Here is a 22,103-nt window from a genome sequence, read left to right on the forward strand (position 1 = left end):
GGTACTATTTTTTCCATTTACCGTAAAATGTTGTAAAAAAACCCAAAAAAAACCCACAATATTTAAAGTAACATTTTGTAAATGTAAAGTTTTTACTGTAAAATTGACAGTCTACCTAAAACAATTGATGTAATTAATAATGAAATCCAGAGGCATATTTATACATGATTCACTGTTAAAGGCGATGGCAGCCATAACTGCCATGTGGCCCTCAATGAAAACCACTTTGGCATCCCTGTCATAGAAAATGGGTGTCGAAACGTTTTGAATGACTGAAATAAGTTTATTTCGGTCATATAATCAACCATCAAGCATTTTGTGTGAGCAGTTTATGAGTACAGATGATACATATTTAACAATCAAACACATTTACACACAAAAAGAAAAGAAAAAGAATGAGCGAAAAAGGAATAGACTGAAGCCAAAGCTTATATTTGCCTATCTCATACATTCACTGAAAATGAGATTGCCTGGAACATCGTTAAAAAAAATCAATGGGATGAAAGTAATCGTAGCTATATCTTATCATTTTCAATTATTTCACCTTTGAAGGTTTTCTTAAACCTTAACAAAGAAGTACATGTCTTCAACTCATCACTGAGCTTGATCCACCATTTAACTCCTAAAACTGAAATACATTTGTATTTTATATTCCTTCTTGCTTTACCTATTTCAAAAATCAATATCCCCCGTAAATGATAGTTTTCTCCTCTTAATGTAAATAACCTCAGAATACAAGCTGGAAGGCTGTTGTTCTTTACTCCAAACATCATTTCCATTGCTTTTAAAAACACAATATCTGAACATTTGAACACATTAGAACTTATAAATAATGGATTGCTATGTTCATAGTAGCACACTTTGTGTATTATTCTAATTACCCTTTTTTGAAGTTGAATTATTGGGTCTATGTGTGTTTTATAAACATTTCCCCAAACTTCAACACAATATGTTAAATATGGAAAAATAAAAGAATAATATAACATGTGCAGACATTTCTTATTCAGCATGTGTCTTACTTTATAAAGAATAGCAATAGACTTGGATATTTTTCCCCAACATAATTTATGATCAATTATTATTCCCAAGAATTTAGTTTCATATACTCTTATCAATTTCCACTTGATTTAATTTGAATTTTGCTTCACAATTTGTCCTTGCACCACTAAACACCATACATTTAGTTTTCTTATCAGTTAATGATAACTTATTAATATCAAACCATTTTTTTAGCTGAATCAACTCAACCTCTATTACCCTCAACACTTCAAGTCTTCTCCTGAACAATATACATCTGCAAGCATAATACATTCACATTTATTAGATACTGAACAAATGTAATTTAAATAAAGTATAAATAACTTAGGCCCCAATACCGAGCCTTCCAATGAAAAAACAAAGGATGCGGGAGTGGCTTTGATATTTTCTATTTTGTAAAAAATGCTAAAACCAATTCACTGAGACATTATAGCTAAGGGAGAAAAAACTTCCTTTATGTTAGCTATGTGTTATTAGCACCAACAGTTACTTTTTATTACTAAGCAACCTCCTATTTGTACCCAATGTTTGCTGTTGTTTTATTAACCAATTCAGTAATTATAGTTTTACAATATGCAGGCTGATAAAATGTTTTGCCCCTGTTACATCACAGAGGAACCAATTAATCAACATGGCGCCTTATAGTGGTTAAAGAAGAGAAGTACAACATACTCACTTCTTCATTCACTCACCTATTGTGAGTGTGTCCACTTTTGTGTTTGCAGGAGAAGGGCATCAATCTCATGCACATCGAGTCGCGTCCCTCACGCATCAGCAAGGAGCAGTACGAGTTCTTCATCAGCGTGGACCCCGCCTACTCCCAGGCCTTGGACGAGGTCATCGACTGCCTGCGGACGCAGATCAGCGGCCACGTGCACGAGCTGTCACGCAACAAACAGAAGGACACCGGTAAGCCAGCACAAAGCCACGAAAGTCTCGCATTAAACATTAAGAGATACTCAAATACAACTCCTTCATTATCGTGACTAATCACGTCACATGACAATTCAAAAGGTTCTTAAGGGCAACTTCAAACACATGACATCATAGGTGCAGATCTACATTCCTGCCAGTGGGTGCTCAGTTACTTGTCTCCATACCAATATTTTGGTACCGGTACTTTTCAGTACTTTTCTAAATAAAGGGGACCACAAAAAATGTCATTATTGGCTTTATTTTAACAAAAAATATGTTGCGATACATGAAACATATGTTTATTATTGCAATTTAGTCCTTAAATAAAATAGTGAACATATTTTAGTAGTAAGTAAACAAACAAAGACTCCTAATTAGTCTATGCAGTAACATATTGTGTCATTTATACACCTATTATTTTATACACATTATTAAGGACAAACTGTAAAAATTGATTATTAATCCACTTGTTCATTTACTGTTAATATCTGCTTATTTTCTGTTTCAACATGTTCTATCTACACTTCTGTTCAAATGTAATAATCACTTATTCTTCTCTTCTTTGATACTTGACATTAGTTTTGGATGATACCCATACTTGCCAACCCTCCCGAATTTTCCGGGAGACTCCCGAAATTCAGCGCCTCTCCCGAAAACCTCCCGGGACAAATATTATACAGAAAATCTCCCGATTTTCAGCCGGAGCTGGAAGCCACGCCCCCTCCAGCTCCATGCGGACCTGAGTGAGGACAACAGGGTGACAAGAACTAAATCATCCAGACTAGAGATAAATTGTATTATTATGTTTATCTTACCTAAAAATAAATGTATTTATTAATAAAAACAAAAAAACAACAAAAAAAACATGTTTACTATATTTTGCTAAAAACATCAAAATTAATTGTATTTTTATTTGTATTTTTTCGTGACACCTTATTACATTCAGCCATAGAATTATACATTAAAATAAACATATTTGAAATAATTGATTTTAAATCATCATAATAGTTCATTTAAAATCACCATATTTAATTAAAATAATTGCTTGTTTATCAACAACTTTAGCATTTTATTCATTACATTTTGAAACTCTCAGAAGCCAAGTTATCTTATATTCCTTAATATTTATTTATGCAAGTTTGAAGTATCAATTATCTAAACAGTTTTGTTTGCATATTTTCAGGATGTAGATATATATATATATATATATATATATATATATATGAAATACTTGACTTGGTGAATTCTAGCTGTCAATATACTCCTCCCCTCTTAACCACGCCCCCAATCACGCCCCGCCCCACCCCCACCCCCCACCTCCCGAAATCGGAGGTCTCAAGGTTGGCAAGTATGATGATACCACAAATGTGGGTATCAATCCGATACCAAGTACCGTATTTTCCGCACTATAAGGCGCACCTAAAAACCTCCAATTTTCTCAAAAGCTGACAGTGCGCCTTATAATCCGGTGCGCCTTATATATGGACCAATGAGCCACAACAGGTCTCGCAACTACGGGATGCATAACGTAACCCCAGCCTCTACTGTAGCGTCTATTCTATGCGCCTTATAATGCGGTGCGCCTTATATATGAACAACGTTTTAAAACGGGCCATTCATTGAAGGTGCGCCTTATAATCCGGTGCGCCTTATAGTGCGCAAAATACGGTAGTTACAGGATCATTCATTGGTCATATTCAAAGTCCTCATGTGTCCAGGGACTTATTTTAAAGTTTATAAACATAATATGAATTTAAAAAAAAGGAAAGAAGATTTTGTGATGATAAAATACATCGATGTAATCATAGTAGCATGGACTAGATACGCTATTGTACGTGGTATCATTACAGTTGATGTTTGGTGTAGATCCACCAATGTTTATATTGTTTGTTTATATTGTAGTGGCCCGGAAGAGTTGGTGTTGCAGGGAATTCTGGGAATGTGTTCTGTAGTGTTTATGTTGCAGTGCGGTGCAAATACCGTATTTTTCGGACTATAAGTCGCGTTTTTTTTTCATAGTTTGGCCGGGGGTGCGACTTATACTCAGGAGCGACTTATGTGTGAAATGATGAACACATTATAATATCATTGATGTCATTGACGTAAGAGACTAGACGTATAAGATTTGATGGGATTTAGCGATTAGGAGTGACAGATTGTATAGCATGTTCTATATGTTATAGTTATTTGAATGACTCTTACCATAATATGTTACGTTAACATACCAGTTGCTTATTTATGCCTCATATAACGTACACTTATTCAGCCTGTTGTTCACTATTCTTCATTTATTTTAAATTGCCTTTCAAATGTCTATTCTTGGTGTTGGCTTTTATCAAATACATTTCCCCCAAAAATGCGACTTATACTCCAGTGCGACTTATATATGTTTTTTTCCTTCTTTATTATGCATTTTCAGCCGGTGCGACTTATACTCCGAAAAATACGATATTCTTCCAAAATGTGTTTGCCGTTGTTTAGTGTGGTTTCACTATATGGCACATGTTTATGACAGTGTTGGCATTGTTCATACTGCCACCCTTAGTGTGACATGTATGGCTGTTAAAGTTAAAGTAGCAATGATTGTCACACACACACACACACACACACACACACACACACACACACACACACACACACACACACACACACACACACACACACACACACACACACACACGAGGTGTGGCGAAATGATTCTCTGCATTTGACCCATCACCCTTGATCACCCCCTGGGAGGTGAGGGGAGCAGTGAGTGGGTATGCGCTTCATTCGCTGGTTGTGCAGTGTGTTTAAAGTCTAGGTGAATGTGTCATCAGTTCATTGGTGGTCACAATGAAATCTTGGTCAGGTTTTGTTAATTATAGGCTAAATGATTTTCCACTTTCTTATTATGTCAAACGAACTAATTTGGCCAATAAAATAACAACAATATTGGTTTTTCAAAAATTATATTGACGATTGAAAGATGCCATCAATCCCACGTGGGTGCTTCGGCATTGTCCGTGGGTGCTTCGGGCCCATTGTCCGTGGGTGCTTCGGCATTGTCCGTGGGTGCTTCGGGCCCATTGTCCGTGGGGGCTTTCGGCCCCATTGTCCGTGGGTGCTTCGGGGCCCATTGTCCGTGGGTGCTTCGGGCCCATTGTCCGTGGGTGCTTCGGGCCCAATGTCCGTGGGCGCTTCGGGTCCATTGTCCGTGGGCCCATTGTCCGTGGGCGCTTCGGGCCCATTGTCCGTGGGCGCTTCGGGCCCATTGTCCGTGGGCGCTTCGGGCCCATTGTCCGTGGGCGCTTCGGGCCCATTGTCGGTGGGCGCTTCGGGCCCATTGTCCGTGGGCGCTTCGGGCCCATTGTCGGTGGGCGCTTCGGGCCCATTGTCCGTGGGCGCTTCGGGGCCCATTGTCCGTGGGCGCTTCGGGCCCATTGTCCGTGGGCGCTTCGGGCCCAATGTCCGTGGGCGCTTCGGGTCCATTGTCCGTGGGCCCATTGTCCGTGGGCGCTTCGGGCCCATTGTCCGTGGGCGCTTCGGGCCCATTGTCCGTGGGCGCTTCGGGCCCATTGTCCGTGGGCGCTTCGGGCCCATTGTCGGTGGGCGCTTCGGGCCCATTGTCGGTGGGCGCTTCGGGCCCATTGTCCGTGGGCGCTTCGGGGCCCATTGTCCGTGGGCGCTTCGGGCCCATTGTCCGTGGGCGCTTCGGGCCCAATGTCCGTGGGCGCTTCGGGCCCATTGTCTGTGGGCGCTTCGGGCCCATTGTCCGTGGGCGCTTCGGGCCCATTGTCCGTGGGCGCTTCGGGCCCATTGTCCGTGGGCGCTTCGGGCCCATTGTCCGTGGGCGCTTCGGGCCCATTGTCCGTGGGCGCTTCGGGCCCATTGTCCGTGGGCGCTTCGGGCCCATTGCCCGTGGGCGTTTTGGGCCCATTGCCCGTGGGCGCTTCGGGCCCATTGTCTGTGGGCGCTTCGGGGCCATTGTCCGTGGGCGCTTTGGGGCCCATTGTCCGTAGGTGCTTCGGGCCCATTGTCCGTGGGTGCTTCGGCATTGTCCGTGGGTGCTTCGGGCCCATTGTCCGTGGGTGCTTCGGCATTGTCCGTGGGTGCTTCGGGCCCATTGTCCGTGGGGGCTTTCGGCCCCATTGTCCGTGGGTGCTTCGGGGCCCATTGTCCGTGGGTGCTTCGGGCCCATTGTCCGTGGGTGCTTCGGGCCCAATGTCCGTGGGCGCTTCGGGTCCATTGTCCGTGGGCCCATTGTCCGTGGGCGCTTCGGGCCCATTGTCCGTGGGCGCTTCGGGCCCATTGTCCGTGGGCGCTTCGGGCCCATTGTCCGTGGGCGCTTCGGGCCCATTGTCGGTGGGCGCTTCGGGCCCATTGTCCGTGGGCGCTTCGGGCCCATTGTCGGTGGGCGCTTCGGGCCCATTGTCCGTGGGCGCTTCGGGGCCCATTGTCCGTGGGCGCTTCGGGCCCATTGTCCGTGGGCGCTTCGGGCCCAATGTCCGTGGGCGCTTCGGGTCCATTGTCCGTGGGCCCATTGTCCGTGGGCGCTTCGGGCCCATTGTCCGTGGGCGCTTCGGGCCCATTGTCCGTGGGCGCTTCGGGCCCATTGTCCGTGGGCGCTTCGGGCCCATTGTCGGTGGGCGCTTCGGGCCCATTGTCGGTGGGCGCTTCGGGCCCATTGTCGGTGGGCGCTTCGGGCCCATTGTCCGTGGGCGCTTCGGGGCCCATTGTCCGTGGGCGCTTCGGGCCCAATGTCCGTGGGCGCTTCGGGTCCATTGTCCGTGGGCCCATTGTCCGTGGGCGCTTCGGGCCCATTGTCCGTGGGCGCTTCGGGCCCATTGTCCGTGGGCGCTTCGGGCCCATTGTCCGTGGGCGCTTCGGGCCCATTGTCGGTGGGCGCTTCGGGCCCATTGTCCGTGGGCGCTTCGGGCCCATTGTCGGTGGGCGCTTCGGGCCCATTGTCCGTGGGCGCTTCGGGGCCCATTGTCCGTGGGCGCTTCGGGCCCATTGTCCGTGGGCGCTTCGGGCCCAATGTCCGTGGGCGCTTCGGGTCCATTGTCCGTGGGCCCATTGTCCGTGGGCGCTTCGGGCCCATTGTCCGTGGGCGCTTCGGGCCCATTGTCCGTGGGCGCTTCGGGCCCATTGTCCGTGGGCGCTTCGGGCCCATTGTCGGTGGGCGCTTCGGGCCCATTGTCGGTGGGCGCTTCGGGCCCATTGTCGGTGGGCGCTTCGGGCCCATTGTCCGTGGGCGCTTCGGGGCCCATTGTCCGTGGGCGCTTCGGGCCCATTGTCCGTGGGCGCTTCGGGCCCAATGTCCGTGGGCGCTTCGGGCCCATTGTCCGTGGGCGCTTCGGGCCCATTGTCCGTGGGCGCTTCGGGCCCATTGTCCGTGGGCGCTTCGGGCCCATTGTCCGTGGGCGCTTCGGGCCCATTGTCCGTGGGCGCTTCGGGCCCATTGTCCGTGGGCGCTTCGGGCCCATTGTCCGTGGGCGCTTCGGGCCCATTGCACGTGGGCGTTTTGGGCCCATTGCCCGTGGGCGCTTCGGGCCCATTGTCTGTGGGCGCTTCGGGGCCATTGTCCGTGGGCGCTTTGGGGCCCATTGTCCGTAGGTGCTTCGGGCCCATTGTCCGTGGGCGCTTCGGGCCCATTGTCCGTGGGCGCTTCGGGCCCATTGTCCGTGGGCGCTTCGGGCCCATTGCACGTGGGCGTTTTGGGCCCATTGCCCGTGGGCGCTTCGGGCCCATTGTCTGTGGGCGCTTCGGGGCCATTGTCCGTGGGCGCTTTGGGGCCCATTGTCCGTAGGTGCTTCGGGCCCATTGTCCGTGGGTGCTTCGGGCCCATTGTCCGTGGGTGCTTCGGGACCATTGTCCATGGGTGCTTCGGGCCCATTGTCCGTGGGTGCTTCGGGCCCATTGTCCATGGGTGCTTCGGGCCCATTGTCCGTGGGTGCTTCGGGGCCCATTGTCCGTGGGTGCTTCGAGGTCCCAAGCCACCCACGGGATCGGCGCCTTTGCATGACACCATTGTAACTTTGGCAGATTGAATTAAGGCAGATAAAGCAAACACATGCTAACTGTGATAAATGTCCCCTTTAAACACAGCAACTCACATGGCAAGGAGTTTTATTTGCAAGGATCCAAATGAAACTCCGTCAGCGGCTCGATGTTCCCTCTGCAGGCAAGCGTAGGGACGGCAAAACAAGATAGACAGGCGCTAGCTTGTCCAGAGCTTCCAAAAGGGCTTCCATTTATCAGCAATGTTGCGGTGCTTCATCACCCAGTCGGACTCGGTAATGGACAGCCGGCGTCGCCGACTAGACGGGTGGCTTGTCACCCAAACATGGACCCTCCTTATTAGTTGTTTCCAGAATGACATTAGTTTAGCTACTCAGGACTAACAGGCCAGGCAGGAACAATGGCATCATGTGTCCCGGTGCCGGACTAACACGGGTCACAGGGAACACGCCAAGGTCATGGCGGTCTGGACGGACCCTGCCGCAGCTCACCGGTCAGGGTCAAGTGGACGAGACGATATTTATGGCCTGCTCTGAAGCAGGCCTGTTTGTAGAAGAGCCCCATTGTCTGGGCATTGCCTTAGGCTTTGGACCACACGGCACAAATGGAGATTCATGACTGAACCCCCCACCCCGTCTTTTAGGGACATAAATCCAGCAGACTGTTCTGCGCAGTGTCAACATGCCAGGACACCAGAAAATCCTACAGGCTAAAACTTGTCTTTATCATCAATATCAATTTGGACAGTTTGACTCACACAATGATTGAACTATTTCAAATGCAACTGTAAAGTATCTACCTAAGCTTAAAATTATCCTCTCCAGTGCCCTGGTTTCCCAACGACATCCAGGACTTGGACCGCTTCGCCAACCAGATCCTCAGTTACGGCTCGGAGCTGGAATCGGATCACCCAGTAAGTTCTGACTCATCTGTCGTCTGTGTGTGTGTGTGTGTGTGTGTGTGTGTGTGTGTGTGTGTGTGTGTGTGTGTGTGTTCTTGTATTTCTACCCTTCTTGAGACATGAAGAAGGAAAAGTATCTTCCATATGAGGAGGTGTGAACAAGTGATGACATAAATCATGGTCCCAATAATATTGCATCTACAAACCCCGTTTCCATATGAGTTGGGAAATTGTGTTAGATGTAAATATAAACGGAATACAATGATTTGCAAATCCTTTTCAAGCCATATTCAGTTGAATATGCTACAAAGACAACATATTTGATGTTCAAACTCATAAACTTTTTTTTTTTTTTGCAAATAATCATTAACTTTAGAATTTGATGCCAGCAACACGTGACAAAGAAGTTGGGAAAGGTGGCAATAAATACTGATAAAGTTGAGGAATGCTCATCAAACACTTATTTGGAACATCCCACAGGTGTGCAGGCTAAATGGGAACAGGTGGGTGCCATGATTGGGTATAAAAACAGCTTCCTAAAAAATGCTCAGGATGGGGCGAGGTAAACCACTTTGTCCACAACTGCGTGAGCAAATAGTCAAACAGTTTAAGAACAACGTTTCTCAAAGTGCAATTGCAAGAAATGTAGGGATTTCAACATCTACGCTCCATAATATCATCAAAAGGTTGAGAGAATGTGGAGAAATCACTCCACGTAAGCGGGATGGCCGGAAACCAACATTGAATGACCGTGACCTTCCATCCCTCAGACGGCACTGTATCAAAAACCCACATCAATCTCTAAAGGATATCACCACATGGGCTCAGGAAAACTTCAGAAAACCACTGTCACTAAATACAGTTGGTCGCTACATCTGTAAGTGCAAGTTAAAGCTCTACTATGCAAAGCCAAAGTCATTTATCAACAACATCCAGAAACGCCACCGTCTAAGATGGACTCATGCAAAGTGGAAAGGCGTTCTGTGGTCTGACGAGTCCAGATTTCAAATTTGTTTTGGAAATATTCGACATGGTGTCATCCGGACCAAAGGGGAAGCAAACCATCCAGACTGTTATCGACGCAAAGTGTAAAAGGCAGCATGTGTGATGGTATGGGGGTGCATTAGTGCCCAAGACATGGGTAACTTACACATCTGTGAAGGCACCATTAATGCTGAAAAGGTACATACAGGTTTTGGAACAACATATGCTGCCATCTAAGCGCCGTCTTTTTCATGGACGCCCCTGCTTATTTCAGCAAAGCAATGCCAAGCCACATTCAGCAGGTGTTACAACAGCGTGGCTTCGTAAAAAAAAAAAAGAGTGTGGGTGCTTTCCCGGACCGCCTGCAGTCCAGACCTGTCTCCCATCAAAAATGTGTGGCGCATTATGAAGCGTAAAATACGACAGCGGAGACCCCGGACTGTTGAACGACTGAAGCTCTACATAAAACAAAAATGGGAAAGAATTCCACTTTCAAAGCTTCAACAATTAGTTTCCTCGGTTCCCAATCGTTTATTGAATGTTGTTAAAAGAAAAGGTGATGTAACACAGTGGTGAACATGCCCTTTCCCAACTACTTTGGCACGTGATGCAGCCATGAAATTCTAAGTTAATTATTATTTGCAAAAAAAAAATACAGTTTATCAGTTTGAACATGAAATATGTTGTCTTTGTAGCATATTCAACTGAATATGGCTTGAAAAGGATTTGCAAATCATTGTATTCCGTTTATATTTACATCTAACACAATTTCCCAACTCATATGGAAACGGGGTTTGTAATTTTGCCGAGTAAAATTACGATTATTACTATAATATTGATATGTTTAAGTTTTCTTATGAATATTGTGACTGTCGAGTAAAATTACAACTCGTTTCATAAAGTTGCCAAAATGTTACGCTTTTCTTGTAAAACGGCGATTGTTATTGAGCAAAAGTCCAACTTTTATCACAACATTGCACACATGTTCAGTTTTTCCTGTAAAATTTTGACTTGCGCTGCGTAAAGTTTTTCTTGTGAAATTGTGACCTTTTTCTTGTGAAATTCCCAAGTAATTTTTCACAACAAGCGTTTTTATATTTGTATATATTATTAATGTTGTAAATACAAATGTATATATCTAGAAAGGGTGGTCCTAAAGAGGTAGGCATGTTCGGAGGTCTCAAGAAGGTAACAAATACAAGAATGTGTGTGTGTGTGTGTGTGTGTGTGTGTGTGTGTGCGTGTGTGTGTGCGCACGCATCCGCCCACGGCCACTATGAAAGAGGAGGCCTCGCGGAGATGACAGGCCGCACTCTCGCCGCCTATTCTCATGGAAACACAAATTGATGTCATTGCTTTAATTGGGCCCCTATAATTATAGATAATTGCTCCCTTTTGCCACCGCCATTAAAGTGAAACGTATTCATGGTAAAGCTCTACAAAGGTTTCATTTGAATATGTATTTGCATGCGCTCATTGGAGACGGAGTGCGTAATGCTGTCAAAGGCCACAGGGATTCGTTGCGAGATCTAACACGGCTTTCTCCTTTTGTGTGTCCAGGGCTTCACAGACCCGGTGTACCGTGCCCGCAGAAAGGAGTTTGCTGACATCGCCTTCAACTACAGACAGTAACTGCTCTTAATCATCTGCATTTTCTAACTTGACAATACGTGACACATAAAACTGGTTGGAATGTGGGGAAAAAAAGGTTCAAAGATGTTAGAATACAACGCACACTTAATGTTTGACCACCAGACGTGATTCTGTATCCAGATTAGGGATGTCCCGATCCAAGTTTTTGCACTTCCGATCCGATACCGATACTGACCGATACCGATACTGCCCCATCCGAGCATGTATTAAAGTTTAAAGTTATTTAGCCTACATAGTTGTCAGAATCATGTTGAAAAGGGTTTTAGTACTCTTGATAACAACTAGCCAGCTGAATTAGGGGAGTTTGAATAATACACAATGGTTGGTAACAAGAAACTGACCTGTTTATTCAAGGATAAACACAAAATAGACAAAATGATACATGACAAACAGAAATGGCATCATTGAACTAGGGCTGGGCGATATGGCCTTTTTTTAATATTGCGATATTTTAAGGCCATATTGCGATACACAATATATATCTGGATATTTTGCCTTAGCCTTGAATGAACACTTGATGCATATAATCACAGCAGTATGATGATTCTATGTGTTTTGATTGATTGATTGAGACTTTTATTAGTAGGTTGCACAGTGAAGTACATATTCCGTACAATTGACCACTAAATGGTAACACCCCAATAAGTTTTTCAACTTGTTTAAGTCGGGGTCCACTTAAATTGATTCATGATACAGATATATACTATCATCATAATACAGTCATCACACAAGATAATCACATTGAATTATTTACATTACACCTACTCAGTGGCCTAGTGGTTAGAGTGTCCGCCCTGAGATCGGTAGGTTGTGAGTTCAAACCCCGGCCGAGTCATACCAAAGACTATAAAAATGGGACCCATTACCTCCCTGCTTGGCACTCAGCATCAAGGGTTGGAATTGGGGGTTAAATCACCAAAATGATTCCCGGGCGCGGCCACCGCTGCTGCCCACTGCTCCCCTCACCTCCCAGGGGGTGATCAAGGGTGATGGGTCAAATGCAGAGAATAATCTCGCCACACCTAGTGTGTGTGTGACAATCATTGGTACTTTAACTTTAACTTTACATTATTTATAATCCAGGGTGTGGATGTAAGTGTCAAAAAGACAGCCAAAAGAGTTTGATATGAGAATAAATCTAAAGTTAAAATATAGGCTAGAAATGCACCCATTTGCAGGAAATGTAGTCTTGATTTTCAACATTTTCTTTCAAGGCTTGCATGTCTACATTAAAACATTCTTCTTCATACTGCATTAATATATGCTACTTTTAAACTTTCATGCAGAGAAGGAAATCACAACTAAAAAAATCACAATTTTTTTCATACGATGTGGAAATGTTTGCCTCGGCATTTTGATGGTGTGGACGTGTGGCACCGAATGGAGATAAGCGTCTCAACAGACGTCACAATATTTGAACAATGATGACGAAAACTGTTGTCTCTGTCGTGTCCGTGTGTCGAAAATTGTTATGCGCTTATTTTTTTATTTGATTTTGTGCGTGGCATAGATTTGCTATGCGCAGAGGACGCTTAAACAGTGCGCAATTGCACAGGCGCGCACCTTAGAGGGAAGGTTGGTCACACAGCTGCGCTAGTATCACAGCTAACGTTTGCCATGCTGCTACCTCTCTGCTCGGGGAGGACGTATACGTATGTGACGTATGACGTGACAGTATGTGACGTGACAGTATGTGACGTATGACGTGACAGTATGTGACGTATGACGTGACAGTATGTGACGTATGACGTGACAGTATGTGACGTATGACGTGACAGTATGTGACGTATGACGTGACAGTATGTGACGTATGACGTGACAGTATGTGACGTATGACGTGACAGTATGTGACGTATGACGTGACAGTATGTGACGTATGACGTGACAGTATGTGACGTATGACGTGACAGTATGTGACGTATGACGTGACAGTATGTGACGTATGACGTGACAGTATGTGACGTGTGACGTGACAGTATGTGACGTGTGACGTGACAGTATGTGACGTATGACGTGACAGTATGTGACGTATGACGTGACAGTATGTGACGTATGACGTGACAGTATGTGACGTGTGACGTGACAGTATGTGACGTGTGACGTGACAGTATGTGACGTGTGACGTGACAGTATGTGACGTGTGACGTGACAGTATGTGACGTGTGACGTGACAGTATGTGACGTATGACGTGACAGTATGTGACGTATGACGTGACAGTATGTGACGTATGACGTGACAGTATGTGACGTATGACGTGACAGTATGTGACGTATGACGTGACAGTATGTGACGTATGACGTGACAGTATGTGACGTATGACGTGACAGTATGTGACGTATGACGTGACAGTATGTGACGTGTGACGTGACAGTATGTGACGTGTGACGTGACAGTATGTGACGTATGACGTGACAGTATGTGACGTATGACGTGACAGTATGTGACGTATGACGTGACAGTATGTGACGTGTGACGTGACAGTATGTGACGTGTGACGTGACAGTATGTGACGTGTGACGTGACAGTATGTGACGTGTGACGTGACAGTATGTGACGTGTGACGTGACAGTATGTGACGTATGACGTGACAGTATGTGACGTATGACGTGACAGTATGTGACGTATGACGTGACAGTATGTGACGTATGACGTGACAGTATGTGACGTATGACGTGACAGTATGTGACGTATGACGTGACAGTATGTGACGTATGACGTGACAGTATGTGACGTATGACGTGACAGTATGTGACGTATGACGTGACAGTATGTGACGTATGACGTGACAGTATGTGACGTATGACGTGACAGTATGTGACGTGTGACGTGACAGTATGTGACGTGTGACGTGACAGTATGTGACGTGTGACGTGACAGTATGTGACGTGTGACGTGACAGTATGTGACGTGTGACGTGACAGTATGTGACGTATGACGTGACAGTATGTGACGTATGACGTGACAGTATGTGACGTATGACGTGACAGTATGTGACGTATGACGTGACAGTATGTGACGTATGACGTGACAGTATGTGACGTATGACGTGACAGTATGTGACGTATGACGTGACAGTATGTGACGTGTGACGTGACAGTATGTGACGTGTGACGTGACAGTATGTGACGTGTGACGTGACAGTATGTGACGTATGACGTGACAGTATGTGACGTATGACGTGACAGTATGTGACGTGTGACGTGACAGTATGTGACGTGTGACGTGACAGTATGTGACGTGTGACGTGACAGTATGTGACGTGTGACGTGACAGTATGTGACGTGTGACGTGACAGTATGTGACGTATGACGTGACAGTATGTGACGTATGACGTGACAGTATGTGACGTATGACGTGACAGTATGTGACGTATGACGTGACAGTATGTGACGTATGACGTGACAGTATGTGACGTATGACGTGACAGTATGTGACGTATGACGTGACAGTATGTGACGTATGACGTGACAGTATGTGACGTATGACGTGACAGTATGTGACGTATGACGTGACAGTATGTGACGTATGACGTGACAGTATGTGACGTATGACGTGACAGTATGTGACGTATGACGTGACAGTATGTGACGTATGACGTGACAGTATGTGACGTGTGACGTGACAGTATGTGACGTGTGACGTGACAGTATGTGACGTATGACGTGACAGTATGTGACGTATGACGTGACAGTATGTGACGTATGACGTGACAGTATGTGACGTGTGACGTGACAGTATGTGACGTGTGACGTGACAGTATGTGACGTGTGACGTGACAGTATGTGACGTGTGACGTGACAGTATGTGACGTGTGACGTGACAGTATGTGACGTATGACGTGACAGTATGTGACGTATGACGTGACAGTATGTGACGTATGACGTGACAGTATGTGACGTATGACGTGACAGTATGTGACGTATGACGTGACAGTATGTGACGTATGACGTGACAGTATGTGACGTATGACGTGACAGTATGTGACGTATGACGTGACAGTATGTGACGTGTGTAAGAAGGTGCGCTTGCTGTCTGTGAGAGGGAGACACAGGAAAGAGTGAGAAGAGCCTGTCGTGTAATGCCAGCAGCTAAAAGCAACTGCGTGAGAATCCACAGACCTGTGGATGTGTTGAAGGTGTGCTGGAAAATGCGGAACGGAAATTAGGGAGCAGCAGAAATGTGGAATGTATTAATTAAATCGTGTGCGTTGGAAAACACGGACCGGAGTTTTTTTTTAAACTGGATCTGGATCGGCATTTTCCCATGCCTTGCCGATACGCATTTTTTGGCAAATATCGGCAGCCGATCCGATCCAAATATCGGATCGGGACATCCCTAATCCAGATGAAGGATACTCCGAATAAGCCATCAAAGAACCATTGATAAGCTGATTATTTTTGCACGATTCTTTATGTACAAAATATTTTGTTCACGATTAAATTTTTTAAAAGTGTGTGTGTCCTTGTCCAGCGGCCACCCCATACCACAAGTGGAGTACACAGAGGAGGAGAGGGCCACCTGGGGCACCGTGTTCAAGGAGCTAAAGACCTTGTACCCGACTCACGCCTGCCGGGAGCACAACCGAGTCTTCCCCCTGCTAGAAAAGTACTGCGGCTACAGGCAGGACAACATCCCGCAGCTGGAGGACGTATCCCGCTTCTTGCAGTGTGAGTGGATTTTCAAGAAGACCCCATCGTCCATAATCAGTAGTTGCTCGTCCACAATCAGTAGTTGCTCTTGACAAACCTCGTCCCGTGCCTCTGATCCCCCACAGCCTGTAGTGGTTTCCGACTTCGCCCAGTGGCCGGCCTGCTTTCCTCCCGGGATTTCCTAGCCGGACTCGCTTTCCGTGTCTTCCATTCCACGCAGTACATCCGCCACGGCTCCAAGCCTACGTACACCCCTGAGCCGTGAGTGTCAAGTCTGAGTGGATGCTCTTAATACGGTAAAAAGTATTACGTTTGTTTCCGTTTTAGGGATATCTGTCATGAACTCCTGGGACATGTCCCTCTTTTTGCAGATCCAGGTTTTGCCCAGTTCTCACAAGTAAGCAACCAAAGAAGTTGGACTAGAACCCATCAGACACCTTTCAATACCTTCCGATACCTTCAACCTTTTGTTTTTTCCCAAACAGGAGATTGGTCTGGCTTCCCTCGGCGCCCCTGACGAGTACATTGAGAAACTTGCCACGGTAGGCTTCTACGTCCAACGGAGGATTTGGTATCACAGCTTTAGGTGATGACCATCTTATGCGTGCAGGTCTACTGGTTCACTGTGGAGTTTGGTCTGTGCAAACAGGGCTCTGAGACCAGAGCTTTTGGAGCAGGCTTGTTGTCCTCGTTTGGAGAGCTGCAGGTTAGTTCAGTAAAGACACCAGGGTAGGCAGTGGGTTAGTGGTCCACTTGGGTTTAATATGTCACTGGGCCTGCTGGGAGTGGGCAAAGTGGTTCACTGTGGGGCAGTAAAAGCTTCTATGGATGTCATACGTTGCATCAGCGCAGGATGTTTGCTCGGCCGACTGCGCCAAGGGAACGCAATCGCCCGGAATCACACTCCACTTCCTGTGTGTGACAGGAACAATCGAGGCTCATTGAGCGTTGCATTTATCATTGCTCATCTTACAGTACTGCCTGACTGACAAACCCAAACTGCTGCTCTTTGACCCGGAGAAGACCAGCCTCCAAAAGTACCCAATCACAGAGTTCCAGCCCATCTACTTTGTGGCCGAGAGCTTTGATGATGCCAAAGAGAAAGTCAGGTAGGCTTGGAAGTCGGCCTCCCTCCAAATCCCATGATCCTCATTGAGTGTTTCGGCTTATACAGGAAGTTTGCCGGCACCATTCCGCGGCCGTTCTCGGTGCGCTACAACCCTTACACTCAGAGCGTGGAGGTGCTGGACAACACCCAGCAGCTCAGGAACTTGGCCGACAGCATCAACAGTAGGCTGCCTTTGTTGTCCTTCATGTTCAAGGGCAGCCTCTTGGAAACTTTGTTATGTCTTCTCCTTGCAGGTGAAATGGGGAAATTGTGCGAAGCCATGCGGAAACTGGAGTGACTTCACCATGGCTCCCGAGCGGCCTGAAGCTTGTTATACTTGCATGTCAGCTGAAGAATATTCTCTTTGTGAATCATCTATATCAGGGGTGTCAAACTTCTTTTCACTGAGGGCCACATTGCGGTTACGGCTGCTCTCCAAGGGCCGCTTGCTACAGTGAATATATTTCACTATATATCAATCAATCAATCAAAGTTTATTTATACAACCCTAAATCACAAGTGTCTCAAAGGGCTGCACAAGCCACAACGGTAATCCATGCATGAATTTTGTTATTGTATAATCCAGTGACGTGCGGTGAGGTTGATGGCTGGTGAGGCACTGACTTCATCACAGTCACATTTACAAACATACGAACCCTAAAGAGTATCTTATTCACCATTTGATTGGCAGCAGTTAACGGGTTATGTTTAAAAGCTCATACCAGCATTCTTCCCTGCTTGGCACTCAGCATCAAGGCTTGGAATTGGGGGTTAAATCACCAAAAATGATTCCCGGGCGCGGCGCCGCTGCTGCTGCCCACTGCTCCCCTCACATCCCAGGGGGTGAACAAGGGGATGGGTCAAATGCAGAGGACAAATTTCATTACACCTAGTGTGTGTGTGACAATCATTGCTACTTTAACTTAACTTTAACTTTACACATACAAACTGTAGCACACAAAAAAGCACATTTAATAAAAAAACGTTATTATGGTCTTACCTTTACTTAGAAATGAAGTCCACAACTAAAGCCCTCACTTCAACTTTCCACGTGCAAGATTGAATCTATTTAAAAAAGTGTAACCGAGGGTTTATAAATGTGGCCTATACTGTATGAAACTACAAAATAACAAACACGGAGGCTCCAGTTTACACGAGGACCACTTTATTTACCTTCTTTCAAAAACTTCCGCTCCACTCCGTGTCATCACTTCCGCTCTTAGCGCCTTCAAAATAAGAGCTCAAGGCATATACTGTATAACAGCGCATAACAGGAACTTAACATCACAAAGAGAAAAGCCCATGAAAATAGGTTACAAAAGTTATTTAATAAGAAGCCAAAAAGTGCAAAAACAATAATGTGCGTGTTGGAGGAGTTGTGAATTAGGTACACCTGCAGTCTGCAGGTGTACCTAATGTTGTGGCCCTGCAGTCATTCACAACTCCTCCAACACCAACATTATTGTTTTTGCACTTTTTGGCTTCTTATGAAATAACTTTTTTAAATAGATTCAATCTTGCACGTGGAAAGTTTAAGTGTGGGCTTTAGTTGATATAACAATTCTACAGCGGGGGTGCAGGAGGCGGGGTTACGCAAGCCTCAGCCAGTGCGTCTTTTGCAGCCGTTTTATGATTGCTCAGCACAAGAAATACGTTACACACACACAGTTGTTGACAAAATACACTGTACATTATATACCTCAGCTAACTAAACTATGGAAATGTATAATATAATTCATATAGCAATACAATCTCACTGCACAGCAGGCCAGCAGTTAGCCGAGTCCGCAATCCATGTTGAGGCACTGAGTGACGTGCCTCGACTGGCTGCTGTTCACCGCACCGTCTCTTCTCAGTATTTGAACGGCAAATGTGAAAATTCAGCGATTTTGAATAAACATAATCTAAAACTGGTGAAGTTAAATGGAAAATAACTTTATAGTATAATCACTGGATACATATAACAATTTAATTATTTTTTTTTCTTTTTACATGTTTTTTCTTTCCATAATGGCAGGTGAGGCCCCGCCTAGTGACTGCACGTCACTGGTATAATCTAATGATATTATTACACAATTCCATGTGCATTTGATTGTTTTGTTCTGTACAAACTGATGGATACTTGCTATTGAAATCGGGGTGAAAAAAAAAAAATATTCTCACAAAAAATGTTGGAAATATGTGTTAATATAGGGGTGTCCAAACTTTTTCACCAAGGTTCGCATCCTAAAAAATTGAAGACTGCGGGGGCCATTTTGATACCTTTTTTCTTTTATAAAAAGAAACGCTAAAAACAATGATGACATATTTAAAGACAAAGCTTAGTGTCAGCTTTGTGTTATAGCTGACAAAGTGTACTATTTTAGTTACTGTAGTACAGGGGTAATACAATTTAAAGCTAAAAGTTAAAGTACCAATGATTGTCACACACACACTGGGTGTGGTGAAATTTGTCCTCTGCATTTGACCCATCCCCTTGTTCACCCCCTGGGAGGTGAGGGGAGCAGTGAGCAGCAGCGATGGCCGCGCCCGGGAATCATTTTTGGTGATTCAACCCCCAATTCCAACCCTTGATGCTGAGTGCCAAGCAGGGAGGTAATGGCTCACATTTTTATAGTCTTTGGTATGACTCGGGTGGGGTTTAAACTCACAACCTACCCATCTCAGGGCGGACATTCTAACCACTAGGCCACTGAGTAGGCAAAAATATAAGCAAAAAGATGTAATGTAATGAGAAAAAGATGAAACGTTGATACTAATAACTAATAATAAAACATGTTGTCATGTATAACACGAATTTGACCCTAACTTTTGTCTTAAAATATAAAAGATGTCTGTTTTGATCTTTTCTTTTCTCTACAAAATAAAACTATTGAAAAAAAAATTCATTATGCGATCTCGGTGGAAAAAGTTTGAACACGTTTGGATTTATCAATATCACATTTTTTCTCTTTTTTTCTTCTTTTTTTTTCCATTTTTACTGTTATTTTTTTAACCAAAATCAAGCTGCAGGCTGCACTTTGGACACCCGTGTGTTGAAATTATGTTTTTCTGCACGGTCCCATAGGAAATGACACGTTTCTGTCAAAAACTGAAAGAGCAAATATTTTTCGTGAGAAAGATAAAATGGACTTATTCTCAGACTTACCAGGGCCACACAAAAACAAAAACCGATGTGGCAGCCAGATGTGGCCCCCGGGCCTTGAGTTTGACACCTGTGATCTATATAGATGAAGTCCGCAGCCAAATATTTGTTACTTACGTATAATAGTCATATTAGTGAGAGTTCAATTCAAATCGGGGCCTGTATTATCCTTTTCTTGTCACTTGGCAAAATGCTTTATTTTGTGCATGAAATATTTTAAAGACACAAATAAATAATATTTAAAAAAATGCAATGTCGTTTGTTTTTGTCCTATTTGGTCTAAATTGATAATAAAATTAAGCAAAATTATAAACATTAAGAAGATAATTGTCAGAATAATTGTATCTAAGTTATCACAATACTTTGTGTAGAAAATGAGTTCCCGGCGAGAAGACAAAAACTGTCTTTGAACCTACCAAGAAGACGGCTTATAAAACTCCACTGTGTAGGGGGGGAAGCAACATGAAGGTGTTCTGTTTCTTTCATGTATTGTAATCTACAGAAAAATATTGTCTTGACCCAAGAACTACAAAACGAAGAGGAAGCAGGGCCTGACTCCCCTCAAGGCGACCTTTTACAACCTTTTCTTTGAACTGTTCTGTAACCAAAGGCGATGGCTGTTTACGACCCACGTCCCTTAGAAACAGCTGTTGCCATCGAATCAGGGAAAGTCCATATAAAAGAGTTGGCGTACAATCTTTCGCCAGAGCGTGTTGAGACACTGTGCAAGGGTACAGTGTCCAGACGTTTCTCCTCAAATTGAGCCAAATTGAATTCTGTCTCTGTTTAATTATTTGCTTCTTGTCTTGTTTAGATGTCATCAGTGAACCTGACAATAATACTAGCCGATACATAAAGAGTCTATTATTGCATTTTATGAACAGAATGGGTGACAAAGGGCAGCCTTGGCAGAGTCCAACCCTCACTGGAAACGTGTCCGACTTACTGCCGGCAATGCGGACCAAGCTCTGACACTGATCATACAGGGAGCGGACAGCCACAATCAGACAGTCCGATACCCCATACTCTCTGAGCACTCCCCACAGGACTTCCCGAGGGACACGGTCGAATGCCTTCTCCAAGTCCACAAAGCACATGTAGACTGGTTGGGCAAACTCCCATGCACCCTCAAGGACCCTGCCGAGAGTATAGAGCTGGTCCACAGTTTCCACAGTTCCACGACCAGGACAAAAACCACACTGTTCCTCCTGAATCCGAGGTACGACTATCCGGCGTAGCCTCCTCTCCAGTACACCTGAATAGACCTTACCGGGAAGGCTGAGGAGTGTGATCCCACGATAGTTGGAACACACCCTCCGGTTCCCCTTCTTAAAGACCGTTCATAACTTTTATGGACAGAATTTCTAGGCGCAGTCAAGGCGTTGAGGGGATCTGGTTTGGTGGCTGCAGGATTAGGTCTCTGCTTTTTGCAGATGATGTGGTCCTGATGGCTTCATCTGGCCAGGACCTTCAGCTCTCGCTGGATCGGTTCGCAGCCGAGTGTGAAGCGACTGGGATGAGAATCAGCACCTCCAAGTCCGAGTCCATGGTTCTCGCCCGGAAAAGGGTGGAGTGCCATCTCCGGGTAGGGGAGGAGACCCTGCCCCAAGTGGAGGAGTTCAAGTACCTAGGAGTCTTGTTCACAAGTGATGGAAAAGTGGATCGTGAGATGGACAGGCGGATCGGTGCGGCATCTTCAGTAATGC

General features: G+C 45.4%; 1 protein-coding gene across 1 annotated transcript in view; it reads left to right on the forward strand.

The window, feature by feature from the left end:
• The window catches only part of pah (phenylalanine hydroxylase), a 62,486-nt gene extending 44,434 nt beyond the window's left edge, over positions 1–18,052 (forward strand). Inside the window, exons 3-13 of the mRNA XM_061983535.2 lie at positions 1,764–1,947; positions 8,781–8,869; positions 11,402–11,469; positions 15,966–16,162; positions 16,270–16,405; positions 16,472–16,541; positions 16,630–16,686; positions 16,755–16,850; positions 17,120–17,253; positions 17,319–17,434; positions 17,507–18,052. Coding sequence (XP_061839519.1) covers positions 1,764–1,947; positions 8,781–8,869; positions 11,402–11,469; positions 15,966–16,162; positions 16,270–16,405; positions 16,472–16,541; positions 16,630–16,686; positions 16,755–16,850; positions 17,120–17,253; positions 17,319–17,434; positions 17,507–17,550 — 1,191 coding nt within the window. The 3' untranslated portion in view covers positions 17,551–18,052. The remainder of the gene's footprint in view (positions 1–1,763; positions 1,948–8,780; positions 8,870–11,401; positions 11,470–15,965; positions 16,163–16,269; positions 16,406–16,471; positions 16,542–16,629; positions 16,687–16,754; positions 16,851–17,119; positions 17,254–17,318; positions 17,435–17,506) is intronic.
• Positions 18,053–22,103: the final 4,051 nt, after the last annotated feature.

This window comes from Nerophis lumbriciformis, linkage group LG25 (assembly GCF_033978685.3).
Source record: "Nerophis lumbriciformis linkage group LG25, RoL_Nlum_v2.1, whole genome shotgun sequence".
NCBI classification, from domain to species: domain Eukaryota; kingdom Metazoa; phylum Chordata; class Actinopteri; order Syngnathiformes; family Syngnathidae; genus Nerophis; species Nerophis lumbriciformis.